Here is a 16,255-nt window from a genome sequence, read left to right as displayed (position 1 = left end):
AGTAGTTAAATGACATGTTATTGGGTTTATTTGCATGTATATAGAGTTGACCTGGAAATTTTAAACATTATTAAATGCATTTTCTTAAAATATGTTTTTTAAAATATAGCTATTTCACAGTTCTTGCCGAGTGCTTCACTTTTTCACTAGAAGTAAACGACTGTTTTCAGCCAGTTTGTTCACTTTCACAAGCCAGCAGACTTCTTTGAGATTGGTCTGGATTTTACAGAACTTGATTGAGGTAAGAAAATATTGTGTGTGTGTGTTTGTGTGTGTGTGTGTGTGTGTGTAAACCATGTAAAGACTGTGGGAAAGAAAAAAATTAAAGGAATAAAGATAGTAATTTGATTATTTGAGGGAAAATTAAGTGTCTACCATATATTGGAATGGAAGACAATGTGGCATCTTTACTTGTTTTTTGTTTGTTTTGCTTTTTTTTTTTTTTTTTTNTTTTTTTGAGATGGAGTCTCGCTCTCTGTTTCCCAGGCTGGAGTGCAGTGGCATGATCTCGGCTCACTGCAACCTCCGCCTCCTAGGTTCAAGCGATTCTCCTGTCTCAGCCTCCCAAGTAGCTGGGATTATAGGCACATGCCACCACACCCAGCTAATATTTGTATTTTTAGTAGAGAAAGGTTTCATCATATAGATAAGGCTGGTCTTGAACTCCTGATCTCAGGTGATCCACCTGCCTTGGCTTCCCAAAGTGTTGGAATTACAGGCATGAGCCACCGTGCCCACCCTGTTTTTCTTTTTCTTTTTCTTTTTTTTTTAAAAAGAGACCTTTTTATTGTGTCATAATACATCTAGAAAGGTGAATAAAAAGAAAAAGTACCAGTCAGATACCACGGAACAAACATCTTTGTAACACCAGCTGAATCAAGAACTAGAACACTATGATACTGTATATCACATTTTCTTTCTTCTTTTACAATTTATGTATTTATTCCTCAGTACCCTACTTTAGTTTTGTTTCAATATCTTTGTGGGTTTTTTTTTGTTTGTTTTTTTTTTTTGAGGTGGAGTCTCGCTCTGTTGCCAGGCTGGAATGCAGTGGTGTGATCTTGGCTCACTGCAGCCTCCACCTCCTGGGTTCAAGTGATTCTCCTGCCTCAGCTTCCCAAGTAGCTGGGACTACAGGTGCACATCACCATGCCCAGCTAATTTTTATATTTTTAGTAGAGATGGGGTTTCACCATATTGGCCAGGATGTCTCGATCTCTTTACCGCGTGATCTGCCCACCTTGGCCTCCCAAAGTGCTGGGATTATAGGTGTGAGCCACCACACCTGCCATATCTTTGATTTATATCAATGGAATTCCTTTGTATGAGACTCCTTTTGCTCAACATTATGTTTTTGACATGTACCAATGTTGTGTGTAAATTAATTTGCTTATATTTTCATTGATATTTGTTGTTCAGTATATGATTTTACCACAGTTTATTGTCTATTCTGTTCATGTACATTTGGATTATTTCCGGTTTTTGGCTGTTATGAATAATGCAACTCTTGGTGTACATGTAATTGCTATGTCTATACATAGGAATGGAATTTTTCAGGCATGAATGTGTATATATATATATCTCTTCATCTTTTTTGAGACAGTGTCTCGCTCTGTCACCCAGGCTGCAATGCAGGGGCGTGATCTCAGCTCACAGCAACTTCCGCCTCCTGGGTTCAAGCGATTCTCCTGCTTCAGCCTCCTGAGTGGCTGGGATTACAGGTGGACACCACTACATCTTGTAATTTTGTACTTTTAGCAGAGATGGGGTTTCACCACGTTGGTCAGGCTGGTCTCGAGCTCCTGACCTCGTGATCTGCCTGCCTCTGGATCCCAAAGTGCTGGGATTACAGGTATGAGCCATGCACCCAGCTATGTATCTTTATCTTTAGTGGATAATGTCAAAACACTTTTGCAAAGTGGTCATAACAATTTATACGCTTGATATCAGTATGTGATCAGAAGACTTTTTATTCCATTTACTATCATAATTGACATTAGTCCTTTACATTTTAGCCATCCTAGTTGGTAAGTAATAGTATCTGAGTGTGATTTTAGACTGGATAATAAAACAAGATCCAACTATATGTTATCTATATGGGCACACTTTAGATTTAAAAAATACAAAGTTTAAAAGTAAGTGAGTGGAAAGCATATATCATGTAAACAGTCATTGTAAGAAGCTGGAGTGGTTATATTGACATCAGGCAGTATAGACTTTAAAACAAAAACATGTTACTAAAGATAAAAAGGGAATTTTATAATAAGATGGTCAATTCATCATAAATTTAACAGTTATAAACACCTAATAACAGAGGTCCACAATATATGAAGCAAAAATAGAAGAATTAAAGGGAAAAATAGATAGTGGAGCATTATTGAAAGTGAGACTTTAGTGCTTGACTTTCAATAATGACTAGAATAACTAAACAGAAGATTCACAAGGAAACAGAAAATTTGATTGACAGTAGCAACTAAATAGACCTAACAGACATTTATAGAAAACTCCACCCAAGAACAGAATATACATTCTTCTGAAGTGTACATGGAACTTTCTCCAGGATAGATCATAGGCTAGGTCATACTTCAAGCCTCAATAAATTTTTAAATTTAAATTTTAAATCATACAAAGTACGCCATCTGACCATAAAGGCTTTGAATTAAAAGAAACAGAAACAACTTGGGAAGTTAAGAAATATATGAAAATTTAAAAACACATTTAAAAATAACCAATGGGTCCTAGAAGAAATCATAAGAGAAATTAGGAAATACTTCATGATAAATGAAAATGAAGACACAACTTACCAAAACTTACTAGATACAGATAAAAAAATCTACTTAGAAGGAAATTTATAGCAAGACTATATTACATGTAGAAGAGTATATTTAAAAAGATGAAAAATGTCAAGTCAATAATCTACCATTCTACCTTATGACACAGAAAAAGATGAGCAAACTAAACCAAAAACTAGCAGAAGGAAAGAAATAATTGAATTAGAGCAAAATTAATGAAATAGAGAATAGAAAAACGATGAAGAAAATCAATAAAACCAAAAATTGGTTCTTTGAAAAGATTAGCTAGACTGGCAAAAACAAGAGAGAAGACCCAGATAACTAAAATTATGAATGAAAGGGGGTGTTAATACTGACCTCACAGAAATAAAAAGCATTAAGTTCATACCAACAAATTAGATAGCCAAGATAAAATGAAAAATTTCCTAGAAATATACAAATACTGGAAATAAAAGAAGAAATAATCTGAATAAATCTATAACCAGTAAAGAAATTGAATTAATAAATAATAAATTCCGGCCGGGCACGGTGGCTCAAGCCTGTAATCCCAGCACTTTGGGAGGCCGAGGCGGGTGGATCACGAGGTCAAGAGATCGAGACCATCCTGGTCAACATGGTGAAACCCCGTCTCTACTAAAAATACAAAAAATTAGCTGGGCATGGTGGCGCGTGCCTGTAATCCCAGCTACTCAGGAGGCTGAGGCAGGAGAATTGCTTGAACCCAGGAGGCGGAGGTTGCGGTGAGCCGAGATCGCGCCATTGCACTCCAGCCTGGGTAACAAGAGCGAAACTCCATCTCCAAAAATAATAATAATAATAATAATAATAATAAAAAATTCCCACATAGAAAAGCCCAGAGCTAGATGGCTTTACTAGTTAATTCAGCCAAAAGTTTAAAGAAGAATTAGCACAATCCTTTCATAAATTCTTCCAAAAAATAGAAAATTAGCTGAAAATAGACAATTGAATAGTAATAGTTAGAGACTTTAATACCCACTTTCAATAATGGATTATACTTCCATTATTGGAGTGAGAAGTACTTCCCAGCTCATTCTTTTAGGCCAGTGTTACCCTGATAACCAAATCAAAGACATCACAATAAAAAAAAACCTGTAAATCAATATTTCTTATGAATACAGACATAGAAATTGTCAACAAGTCTGGATATGGTGGCTCATGCCTATAATCCCAGCATTTTGGGAGGCTAAGGCAAAAGGATTGCTTGAGCTTAGGAGTTTGAGACCAGCCTGGGCAATATAGCAAGACACTGTCTCTCCAAAAAAATTAAAAATTAAAAAATTAGCTGGGCATAGTGGTACATACCTGTAGTCCTAGGAGACTACTTGGGAGACTCGGTGGCAGGATTCTTTGAGCCCAGGAGTTTGAGACAGCAATGATTTGGGATCACACCACCACTGCACTCCAGCGTGGATGACAGAGCAAGACCCTGTCTCTGGAAAACACACAAACACACACACACACACACTCTCTCTCTCTCTCTCTCTCTTTAACAAAATATTAGCAAGTCAAATCCAGCAACATATAGAACGGATTATATATCTTACATATCATGACTAAGTGGCAATTTATCCCTAGAATACAGGATTGGTTTAGCATTCAAAAATCAATTAAAATGGATCTTTTATAAAAACCGGTAAATGTAAAAAAATAGAAAATAATATGCTATATTAATAAAGAATAAAAAAAAAACACATAATCATGTCAGTAGATACAGAAAAAGCATTTGACATTATCTAGCACATCTTCATGATAAAACGCTCAGTAAACTAGGAATAGAGGGAAACTCCTTCAGCCTGATCTGTGAAAAACCCATAGCTGACACCATACTTAATGGTGAAAGACTGAATGTTTTTTTCCCTAAGTTCAGGAACAAGACAAGGATGTCCACTCTCATCACTTCTAATTAACTTTGTAGGAGAGGTTCTATGCCAGGCCAGTTGAGCAAGACAATGTAATAAAAGACAACCAAATTGGAAAGGAAGGAGTAAAACTACGTCTATGATGCAGATGACATGATCTTGTATATTGAAAATCCTAAGGAATTTCCTAAAAAAAATTAGCACTGATATTATAAATGAGTTTAGTGAGGTTGGAGGGCACAAGATCAGTATACAAAAAATTTTTTTTGAGACAGAGTCTGTCACCCAGGTTTGACTGCAGGAGCATGATTGCGGCTCACTGTAGCTTCAACCTCCAGGCTAAAGAGATCCTCTTACTTCAGCCTCCTGAGTAGCTGAGACTTCAGGTGCACACCGCCATGCCCAGTTAATTTTTGTTTTTGTTTTTTTGAGATGGAGTCTTACTCTGTCATCCAGGTGGGAGTGTGGTGGCACGATCTGGGCTCACTGCAGCCTCCGCCTCCCAGGCTCAAGCAGTTCTCCTGCCTCAGCCTCCCACGTAGCTGGGACTACAGGTGTGCACCACAACGCCCAGCTGACTTTTGTATTTTTAGTAGAAATGGGGTTTCATCACGTTGGCCAGGCTGGTCTCGAACTCCTGACCTTAACTCATCCATCCACCTTGACCTCCCAAAGTGCTGGGATTACAGGTGTGAGTCACTGTGCCTGTCCCCAGTTAATTTTTAAATTTTTTATAGAAACAAAGTCTCACTATTTTGTTCTAGTTAGTTTTGAACTTCTGAGCTCAAGTAATCCTCCCACCACAGCCTCCCAAAGTACTGGGATTATAGGTGTGAGCTACCTCACACAGCTAAAAATTAATCTTGTTTCTATATACTAGCAATTAACAATTCAAAAATGAAATTAAGAAAATAATTTCAGCGGGAAGCAACGGCTCACGCCTGTAATCCTAGCACTTTGGGAGGCCAAGGCAGGTGGATCACCTGAGGTCAAGAGTTCAAGACCAACCTGGCCAACATGGTGAAACCCCGTTGCTACTAAAAATATAAAAATGGCCAGGCATGGTGGTGGACTCCTGTAATCCCAGCTATGTGAGAGGCTGAGGCAGGAGAATCACTTGAACCTGGGAGGCAGAGATTGCAGTGAGCTGAGATCACACCTTTACACCCTAGCCTGGGTGACAGAGTGAGACACCGTCTCTCAGAAAAAAGGTAAAAAGAAAACAATTTCATTTACAAAAACATCAGAAATAATAAAATATGTATGAATAAACTTAATTACAAAACATATACTCTGAAAAGTACAAGACATTGTTGAATGCAGTTAGTGAAGGCCTAAGTAAATGGAAAGACATTCTATATACATGGATTGGAATATTTAATACTGTGAAGATTGTAGTATTTTTCAAATTTATCTACAGATACAACACAATTTCTACCAAAATTTCTGCTACATTTATTTTTTGGTAGCAGACAAGCTGATTTTAAAATTCACATAGAAATTTGAGGAACCCAGATTAGCAAAACAATCTTGAAAAAGGAACAGTATAGGAAAACTCACACTTCTCAGTTTCATTATGGCCTTAATTTGTATTACTTTATTTACTAACAAAGTTGATATATTTTCACATATTTACTGACCACTTGTATATTCTTTTGTGTAGTACCTCAGTCCTTTGTTTTCTAAAAACTTAATACACTTGAATTTTAGAGTAGTTTTTGGTTTACAGAAACATTCAACTGTAAATATAGGTAGTTTCCGTATACTCTTGCTTCCCAACAGTTTCTGCAGTTATTAGCATCTTGCTATTAAGGTGGTACATTTATTGCAATTAATGAACAAATATGGAAACATTGTTATTAATGTAATGTATCTACTATTATAGTACTATGATACATCACAGTTTCACTGCCCTGAAAACTATGCTACACTTAACTCACATCTCTTTCTGAACCCAGGGTAACACTGATTTTTTTTTTTTTTTTTAATCTCTCTCCTTGTTCCTATGAACACTGATATTTTTATTGTCTCTGTAGTTTTGTATTTTCCAGAATATCATATGGTTTTAATCATATAGTATGTAGACTTTATAGACTGGCTTCTTTCACTTAGCAATATGCATTTAAGGTTTCTTCATGTATTTTTGTGCCCTGATTGCTCATTTTATCACCTAATAATACTCCATTATCGGAATGTGCCACAGTTTGTTTATCCAATCACCTATTTCTTTTTTTTTTTTTTTGAGATGGGGTCGCATTCTGTCACCCAAGCTGGAGTGCAGTGGCATGATCTCGGCTCACTGCGACGTCCACCTTCCAGGTTCAAGCGATTTTCCTGCTTCAGTCTCTCAAGTAGCTGAGATTACAGGTGCCTACCACTATGCCCAGCTCATTTTTGTATTTTTAGTCGAGATGGGTTTCATCATATCAGCCAGGCTGGTCTCAAGCTCCTGACCTTAAGTGATCTGCCTGCCTTGGCCTCCCAAAGTGCTGGGATTACAAGCCTGAGCCACTGTGCCCAGTCTCTTCAGTTACCTGTTGAAAAACATCTTGGTTGCTTCCAGTTTTTGGCAATTATAAATAAAACTGCTATACACTTTTGTGTGCAGGTTTTTATTTGAGCATAAATCTTCAATTCATTTGTGTAAATAGGTGTATGATTGTTGGATCATGTGATAAGACTGCATTTAGTTTTGTAGGAAACTATCTACTATCCTCCAAAGTAGCTATGTCATTTTGCATTTCCAACAGTGGAGAGTTTCTCTTGTTCCATATCCTCATCAGCATTTGATGTTGTCAAATTTGGGCAACCATTTTAACCATTCTAATAGACGTGTAGTGGTATCTTTGTATTTTAGCCATTCTAACAGGTGTGTAGTAGTATCTTATGTTTTAATAGGTATGTAGTAATACTCATTGTTTACAGTTCCTTAATGACATGAGATACAGAGCATATTTTCATTTGCTTATTTACCATCAGTATATCTTTGGTGAAGTGTCTGTTCAGATCTTTTGCCGTTAAAAAAATTTTTGTTTTAGGCCGGGTGCGGTGGCTCACGCCTATAATCCCAGCACTTTGGGAGGCCAAGGCGGGTGGATCACGAGGTCAAGAGGTCGAGACCATCCTGGTCAACATGGTGAAACCCCGTCTCTACTAAAAATACAAAAATTAGCTGGGCATGGTGGTGCATGCCTGTAGTCCCAGCCACTCAGAAGGCTGAGGCAGGAGAATTACTTGAACCCAGGAGGCGGAGGTTGTAGTGAGCCGAGATTGCACCATTGCACTCCAGCCTGGGTAACAAGAGCAAAACTCCATCTCAAAAAAAGAAAAAAAAATTTTGTTTTGTGACAGATTCTTGGTCTGTCACCCAGGCTGGGATGCAGTGGCCTGATTGAACTCACTATAGCTTCAAACTCATGGGCTCAAGTGAGCTTCCTGCCCCAGCCTCCTGAGTAACTGGGACTACAGGTGTGTGCCACAATGCCTGGCTAATTTTTTCACTTTTATTTATTTTATTGATTGACATGGAGTCTCACTCTGTCACCCAGGCTGGAGTACATTGGTGTGATCTTGGCTCACTGTAACCTCTGCTTCCTGGGTTCAAGTGATTCTCCTGCCTCAGCCTCTCAAGTAGTTGGGATTATAGGTGTGCACCACCACGCCTGGCTAATTTTTGTGTTTTTAGTAGAGATGGGGTTTCACCACATTGGCCAGGCTGATCCAAAACTTTCGACTTCAAGTGATACGCCTGCCTCAGCCTCCCAAAGTACTGGGATTATGGGCGTGAGACACCATGCCCAGCCAAATTTTTTCACTTTTAATAGAGACAGAGTGTCGCTGTGTTCCCGTTGCTGGCCTCAAACTCTTGAGCTTAAGTGATAATCCCACATTGGCCTCCCAAAATGCCGGTCTATAGGTATGAGCCACTGCACCTGGCCCCATTTAAAATTTTTTGAATGTGTAGACTTTATTTTTTTGGTATCAGTTTTAGATTTACAAAAAAATTGAGTGAAAAATGGAGTTGCTGTATACTTGCTCATGCCCACTACATCCAGTTTCTCCTCTTATTAGCATCTTGCATTAGTGCAGTACATTTGTTACAATTGATGAACCAATATTGATACATTCTTATTAACTAATAGTTTATAGTTTACATTAGGGTTCACTGTGTTTTACATTCTATGGATCTTCACAAATATAAAATGACATGTATCCATTATTGCATTATCATACACAGTAGTTTCACTGCCCTAAATATCCTCTCTGGTCAACCTTGTCCACACTAAGCCTCCAGCAACTTGTCAATTATAGTTTAAGTTTTCCTTTGCAAAGTATTTTTTTCCTTTGCCTTTTAAAAAGATTTTCCCTTTGTTGTTAGTTTTCTGCACTTTGAATGTGATATGTCTAGGTGTTTTCTGCACTTTGAATGTGATATGTCTAGGTGCAGATTTTTTAATATATTTATTCTGCTTGGTGTTCTCTGAACTTCCTAGATCTGTGGTTTGATGTCTGTCATTAATTCCGGAAAATTCTGAGTTATTTTTACTTAAAATATTTCTTCTGTTTATTTTTTTCTTTCTTCTTCTTATATTCTCATTATGCATATGTTAAACTTCTTATAATTGTCCTACATTTCTTATATATTCTTTTTTTATTTTTTTGGCTTTTTAGTTTAGGAAGTTTCTATTGACATATTTTCAAGATTATGTCTTTGCTATGTCTAGTCTGCTGATGAGCCCATCAAAGGCTTTTTTGTTTCTGTTAACTATTTTTAATTTCTATTATTTCCTTTTTCTGTCTTAGAGTTTCCATCTCTGTCCTTACATTTCTCATCTGTTCTTGCATGTTATCTACTTTTTTCATTAGAACCCTTAGAATTTAAATTTAGATATTTTAAATTCCTTGTCTGATAGTTCCAAAGTCTCTGCTGTATCTGAGCCTGGTTCTTATGGTAGCTTTGTCCCTTCAGACTGTGTTTTTCTTGCCTTTTAGCTTGCCTTTTGATTTTTTTGTTGAAAGCTAAACATGATGTGCTGTGTAAAAGTAACTGAGGTAAGTAAGCTTTTAGTGTGAGGTTTTATATTTATCTGGCTAGGAGTTATGCTGTATTTACTGCTTTTAGCTACAATGTCAGAGGCTAAACTGTCTTCTAGTGTCCTTGTTTTTATCTTTCATGTCATCTTTGGATTTCCCTAGAGACTTCTTAACTAGAACCTGAGGCTTGTAGTTCTTCCAGCTGAAATCCCTGATCATAATTCAGGAGCCCTGCTGATGTAGTGGTGAAGTTTGTGGGGAAGGGAAGCAGCCTCTAATCTTATGACTAGGTCTCAGTAATTTCCCAAGCCTGTGTCTTTGGGCAGTGACCATCACAAGTGCTTTTTACCTTTCTGTGTGGCATAAGAAAATTAGAGGGGGCTGGAATTGGTCATAGCCCTTCCCCTACTTCAGTTAGGCTCTGGCAAAACCCAAGTTGCTTAGGCCCTGACAAAATAATTTTCCTTGATTGCAGGCCACTATTAAGGAATACAGAGTACCCTAGGCTTATGTCGCAGTAGTTACTTTTCCCTGCCAGAAGCATAGTCGCTTCCTGTGCTTCTCCCCTGATATTCGAGCTGAGGTCCTGTTGGGGCTTCGGGAGGCCAATGCACAAAAATGCTGTGTTCCCCTAAGGCTGGACCTTTAGGAGTTTTTATCTCACAAGTTAGTCCACAGTTTAGTCTCTAGCATATAATCAATTACTCTGTGTGTTCCTACCAAACTCTAGCAGTGGCTTTTGCTCCTGGTAAGCTGTTATTCTTTGTATCTAGCTGTCTTTCCAATTTTCCGTGTGACTATTTGTCTTGTGACTTAGCTCTCTGATGGATCTAAGGAAAGATGTTGATTTTCTTGTGAGGATCGAAGTAATGACTTCCAAGATGTATACACATCAGACAGGAAATTGGAGTCTCCTCTTGTACGTTTTTAAGATGTGTTGTTTTCTTCGTATTGCATATTTTTCACAATTCTGGATTGACTTTTTGTTTTGTGTGTGTTGGAAGTATTTTCTCCAGTTGATCTTTGCCTTTTAACTCTCGTATGTTTTCTGGGAAAAAAAAAAAGTTGTTAAAGCAGTTCAGTTTATCAACCTTGAATGCTATATGTGTCCTTTTGAAATATGGTTGCTTTTTATGAATTAACCTTTAATCCAGTAATAGTACTGAATTCACTTAGTTATTCTAGTAACTTATCTAATAGCTTTTTTTTTTTGCAAGGGATGTTTCTGTGTATGCAGTATGTCTTTTGCAAATGACTAGATTTTTTTCTACTGGTCTAACACTTTCTTTTTCATTGATAAGGACCTCCAGGATATATTAGTTAGAAGGAGTGATCATTAATTCTTTTTCTTGTTCCTGATCTTGGACTCAAGGCTTTCAACATTTCTTTACTTAGTATGAATCTGGTTTTGGGGGACTATACTTTGTCCTTCAGCAAATTAAGGAAGTTCTCTTTCTTTCCTAAGTTTGCTGACACTTTTTATTATGAGTGAGTGTTGAATTTATCAAACACATTTTCTGTGCTTATTATCTAGGTTTGGTGTGTTTTATGTAAGCTACTTGGGGTTTGTAGGGGTTTTTGAATTTGTTGCTTGCTGTCTTTTGTTGATTTTGGCAAATTCTCAGCTGTTATTTCTTTAAATGTAATTTCTGCTCCATTCTCCATATCTTCTTTTTTTCTCAAAGCCCAAATATGGGCCATTTGCCCTATGAGCTCCACTCTCTATGGACCTGAGGAGAGTTGTTGATTTTCAGTTTGCTTAACTTTTTTTTTTTTTTTTGCAAGGATGGAAGTAATGACTTCCAAGCTTTTTACCTATCAGGTGGGAAATTGGAGTCCCCTCTTGTACATTTTTAACTTTAGACCTTCTCACTAAATCCCCTTTATATCTAACCCTTATGTTACATATTTTCCAACCTTTTGTCTCTCTGTGCTTCATTCTGGATATTTTCTTCTAATCTATCTTCCAAATATATTATTCACTCTTTAATTGTTTCTAATGTGCTGTTAAAACCCATCAAGTTGTTTATTTTTTAGTTCTATAATTTATCTTTTTTTCCATATAATTAGCATGTTTATTTTAAAGGCCATGACTGTGAATTCCAACATCTGTAGCTCCCATGTAGTATCTCTTTTTCTTGTTTTTGTTTTTCTTCAATGTTATTTCTTCATATGCCTGGTTACTAATTTATATATATGTATGTATATGCAACCTTGACATTATATTTACAAAATTGTGTGTAGAATTAGAGAGCCTTAACATAATGCTGTCTCGCTCTAGATATGATTTATGTTTGTTTCTTTCATTCTTCCAGATAATAGGATTATCTCAATCCAACTTAGTAATTGAGATGATTCAAATCTGATTTGTAGTTCCCATGAGAGCCTGTCCTTCTAGTTTACTCCTGCTGTTAGGGTAGAGCCATTTGCTGTCCTTAGCCAGTGTGAGGGGGATTAACCTTGGTCCTCCTACCTTAGGAAGCTTTGATGTCTACTCTGTGTCACCCTAGCCTCCTTAGGGCCTAGCACCTATCATAGGCGGCCCTGACTTATAAATATTTTTTGAATAGATGGATGAGTTTACCACCTGTCAGGCATTGTGCTACTCACTGAAATACAGATTAACTTTTGGCTATTAAAAAGTTGTATCTGGAAAAAATTTTAGAATAAAAATTTATAAATTTCACAAGAGCTTGAAATATATTATTTTAAAGCATTCTATATTTAAGTTGCATAACTCTTGAATGGAATCTTAAATACTTGTATTATAAATAACTTACAAATGACCTCTGTTTTTGGAACTCATGTCATTTGTTTTCATTTTGCTGATCTTTTCTATTATCTTTAAATGTTTCCATTTGTTTTTCTTTTTATTTCAGTTATTTACTTATTAGTATTTTTTGGAACACCTGCTATATGCTGGGAACCCTCCTAGATGTTGGGGTTATGAATATAAATGCAATCTTGTCCCTGCCCTTAAAGAGCTAAGGTCTAGGAGAGAAGCAGTAATGGTGTGAGACAATGGCTAAATGGAAGCTACCTGTAGGATGCTACAGACTGAGTTAGAAGGCGTGTGGGAGTGGGCCAGGCTTGGATAAAGCCAGGAAATGCTAACCTTGAAGGACAAATAAAATTTGTAGAGGTGATAAAGTTTGTTTCAAGAAATTGTTTTTCAGTATGTTAATAACACCCTAACAGACATTTCAGTTTCTCCACTAGCTATTACAGTTTAAAGAGGTATTGACACTTCTGTTTCCCTTGCCATGCTTCCACCAACTATTGGCCTGATAGTAATATTTTAGGCTTTGAGGGGCGTGAGGTTTTTTTCACCACTCTGCCATGAAAGCAGCTGTAGGCAAACCATAAACAAAAGAGCATAGCTGTGTTCCAATAAGACTTTATTTATGGACACTGAAATTAGAGTTTCATCTAATTTTCATGTGTCACAAAATACTCACCTTTTGTCTTTTTAACCGTTAAAAATTTTGAAAACCATTTTTAATTTGCTGTATGCTGGATTTGGCCTGTGGGCCATAGTATGCCATCCCAGCTTTGGGCTATTTTTTGTTTGCTTTTTGAGACGGAGTCTGGCTCTGTCACCTAGTCTGGAGTGCAATGGCACGATCTCGGCTCACTGCAACCACCGCTTCCTGGGTTCAAGTGATTATTCTAGCTCAGCCTCCTGAGTAGCAGGGACTAAAAGCATGCACCACCATGCCCAGCTAATTTTTGCATTTTTAGTAGATATGGAGTTTCACCATGTTGGCCAGGCTGTTCTTGAACTTCTGACCTTAGATGATTTGTCCTTGTCCTCCCAAAGTGCTGGGGTTACAGGTATGAGCCACTGTACCTGGCTGACTAGTATATGTTTAAACTAAAAATATATAAACTTTAAAAACACACACACATACAAAAGTAACCAACACATGCTTGGTGTAAAACTAAAGCCTTTCAGAAATATTACATAGAAAATGAAAATCTTCCCTTTCTCCTCCCCCTGCCCCCCCCCCACCGCTAAATCTCAAGCCCTATATAATAATTGCTTATAACAATTTGGAATATATTCTAGAAAATTTTTTCTGTGTACATATTAATTTTTATAAAACTGGGTTTGTATCGTATCACCGGTCTGCACTTAATCATGCACTTAGCAATTTAGCCTTTTAAAATCGATTTTGTGCTGTTGTGTTTTCAAGGTGCGAAAGGCAGTTGAGGAAGAAAATTGCTGCTTTGGAACTGTTGATACCTGGCTGTTATATAAGCTCACAAAAGGTAAAGGTAACCTGGAAGATCTATTTTAAGTAACTGAAATTTGATCAAGAAAAATGATTTACCCAAAAAAAGTAGAAGCTACTTTTTTTTTTTTTTTTTCTGAACTAGGTTCTGGCTCTGTCAAGCAGGCTGGAGTACAATTGTACTCCATGACTCACTGCAGACTCGACCTCCTGAGGCCAAGCGATCCTCCTGCTTCAGCCCCCTGAGTGGCTGGGACTATAGGTGTATGCCACCACACCTGGCTAATTTTTTGTATTTTTGGTGGAGGCAGGGTTTTGCCATCTTGCCCAGGCTTGTCTTGAACTCCTGGACTCAAGCAATCCATCTGCCTCAGCGTTCCAGCGTGCTGGGATTATAGGCGTGAGCCACTACATATGGCCAGAAGCTCCTTTTTTTTTTTTTCCTTCCTATACTCAAGACGTACTGCTCTTTTTTTTTTTTTTTTTTTNAATTGCTTAAATTTATTGAGGCTCAGGGTTTTTTTGTTTGTTTTTCTGTTTTTTTCTTTGAGATGGAGTTTCGCTCTTTTTGCTCAGGCTGGAGTGCGATGGCACAATCTCGGCTCACCGCAACCTCTGCCTCCCGGGTTCAAGCAATTCTCCTGCCTCAGCCTCCTGAGTAGCTGGGATTACAGGCGTGCACTACCACACCCAGCTATTTTTGTATTTTTAGTAGAGACGAAGTTTCTCCATGTTGGTCAGGCTGGTCTCGAACTCCCAGCCTCAAGTGATCCACCCGCCTCAGCCTTCCAAACTGCTGGGATTACAAGCATGAGCCACCTTACCCGGCTCGTACTGCTCTTTAGTACCCTAATAACAACATGTTGTAGTAAAGCTAGTCTTATTCTAGATTTGTTATAAGAGGAGGACGGTTTTTAAATAAATTGTGATGAAACCTCAGCATAAGACTGGGGACCAGTCTTAATTTCAAGGATGATAAGATGAGTTCAGTGACAAATCTGTCATCTTGCTAGTGGTTATAACTATGGGTAACATTCACATCTTTAAGCCTCTTTGTCATCTTTAAACTGGGGGATCATAAAGTGACAACATGTCTGTAAGTGCTTTTGCACAACTATAAACGTTCATAAAGACTAAGTGGAAAATTGCTTTTGGAGACTGCATTGAAAATACACATTTTGGAATGAACTTTGAGGGTCTGGATTATACACTAGGGATAGGTGTTGATTTATGTTATCTGATAATGAATGTATTATTTCCTATTAAATTTAGGTTCTGTATATGCCACAGATTTTTCAAATGCTAGTACAACTGGACTTTTTGACCCATATAAGGTAAAATTTTTTTCTTCTTTTTGAATCATACATTTTTGTGTAATATAGATAGATTTAGATTTTCTAAATTAGCTTATTTTTAATTGATGAATATATCGTGTACAACATGATGTTTTGATATATGTTTAGAGGTTTGATATATGTAAATATGTATATTCTGATGATATGTTTTTATGCTCAGATGTGTTGGAGTGGGATGATTACCTCTCTAATTTCGATACCACTTTCTCTCCTACCTCCTGTGAGGGATACAAGGTAATAATAAACATCAGACATAGAAACCACCACAGTGGTTCTTTCTTGAATTCATTTTGTTTTGTGGGGAAAAGTATTTTATTATATGTTTGAAGGACTTGTATGTTCATTATATAACTTTTGGGCTTATGCAAAAAAGCGATTTGCTCAGTTTTAAAACTAATATTTCTAGAACTGTAACTAACTTTTTAATGAATTTTATTTGAAGCCACAATTTTGGATCAGTGGATGAAGAGATATTTGGTGTGCCTATACCAATAGTTGCCTTGGTAAGTAGAAAACTTGAGGGGTTCCCTTTGTATGGAATAAACTAAAGTAATATGTATTACTTTAAGAGAAACAGAAAGTCTTTAGCAGAGTAAGCTTAAAGTATTTTTTTTCTTTTTAAGTTAAAGATTCCTGGATATGACCAGTGTATCCTCTATATTTTTGGGAAAGGGACCATTGAGCTTGTATTCGATCATGGAAATAATTCATAACCTTTTCTGACTTGCCTGTATGTTGTTTATTAGAAAACTGTTAAATTTTTTAAAAGATTTTTAAATTCTGAGTAATATTCAGTTAACATTTGGTACTATGAGACAAAACACAGTGACAGGGCCAATATTTGCTTTCTGTTTGATACAGTGTAATTGCAAACAGTTTTAGGGCAACTTAAACTAACAGAGAAAGTTGTAGGTACATTTAATAAAATCCTTAGCCAGCATCTACCAGTAAAGAAGCTT

The 16,255-nt window shown here is 37.1% G+C and overlaps 1 protein-coding gene across 1 annotated transcript in view; it reads left to right on the top strand.

Annotated features, from left to right (window-relative positions):
- Window positions 1-16,255, top strand: part of GK5 (glycerol kinase 5) — a 65,468-nt gene that overhangs the window by 28,014 nt on the left and 21,199 nt on the right. Inside the window, 5 exon segments of the mRNA XM_037736881.1 lie at window positions 110-241; window positions 13,903-13,978; window positions 15,214-15,275; window positions 15,457-15,530; window positions 15,739-15,799. Of these exon segments, the coding sequence (XP_037592809.1) occupies window positions 110-241; window positions 13,903-13,978; window positions 15,214-15,275; window positions 15,457-15,530; window positions 15,739-15,799 (405 nt within the window).

Source organism: Cebus imitator, unplaced genomic scaffold (assembly GCF_001604975.1).
Source record: "Cebus imitator isolate Cc_AM_T3 unplaced genomic scaffold, Cebus_imitator-1.0 Scaffold30, whole genome shotgun sequence".
NCBI classification, from domain to species: domain Eukaryota; kingdom Metazoa; phylum Chordata; class Mammalia; order Primates; family Cebidae; genus Cebus; species Cebus imitator.
The sequence above is the reverse complement of the archived record's forward strand: the minus strand, read 5'-3'. Positions and strand labels throughout refer to the sequence as shown.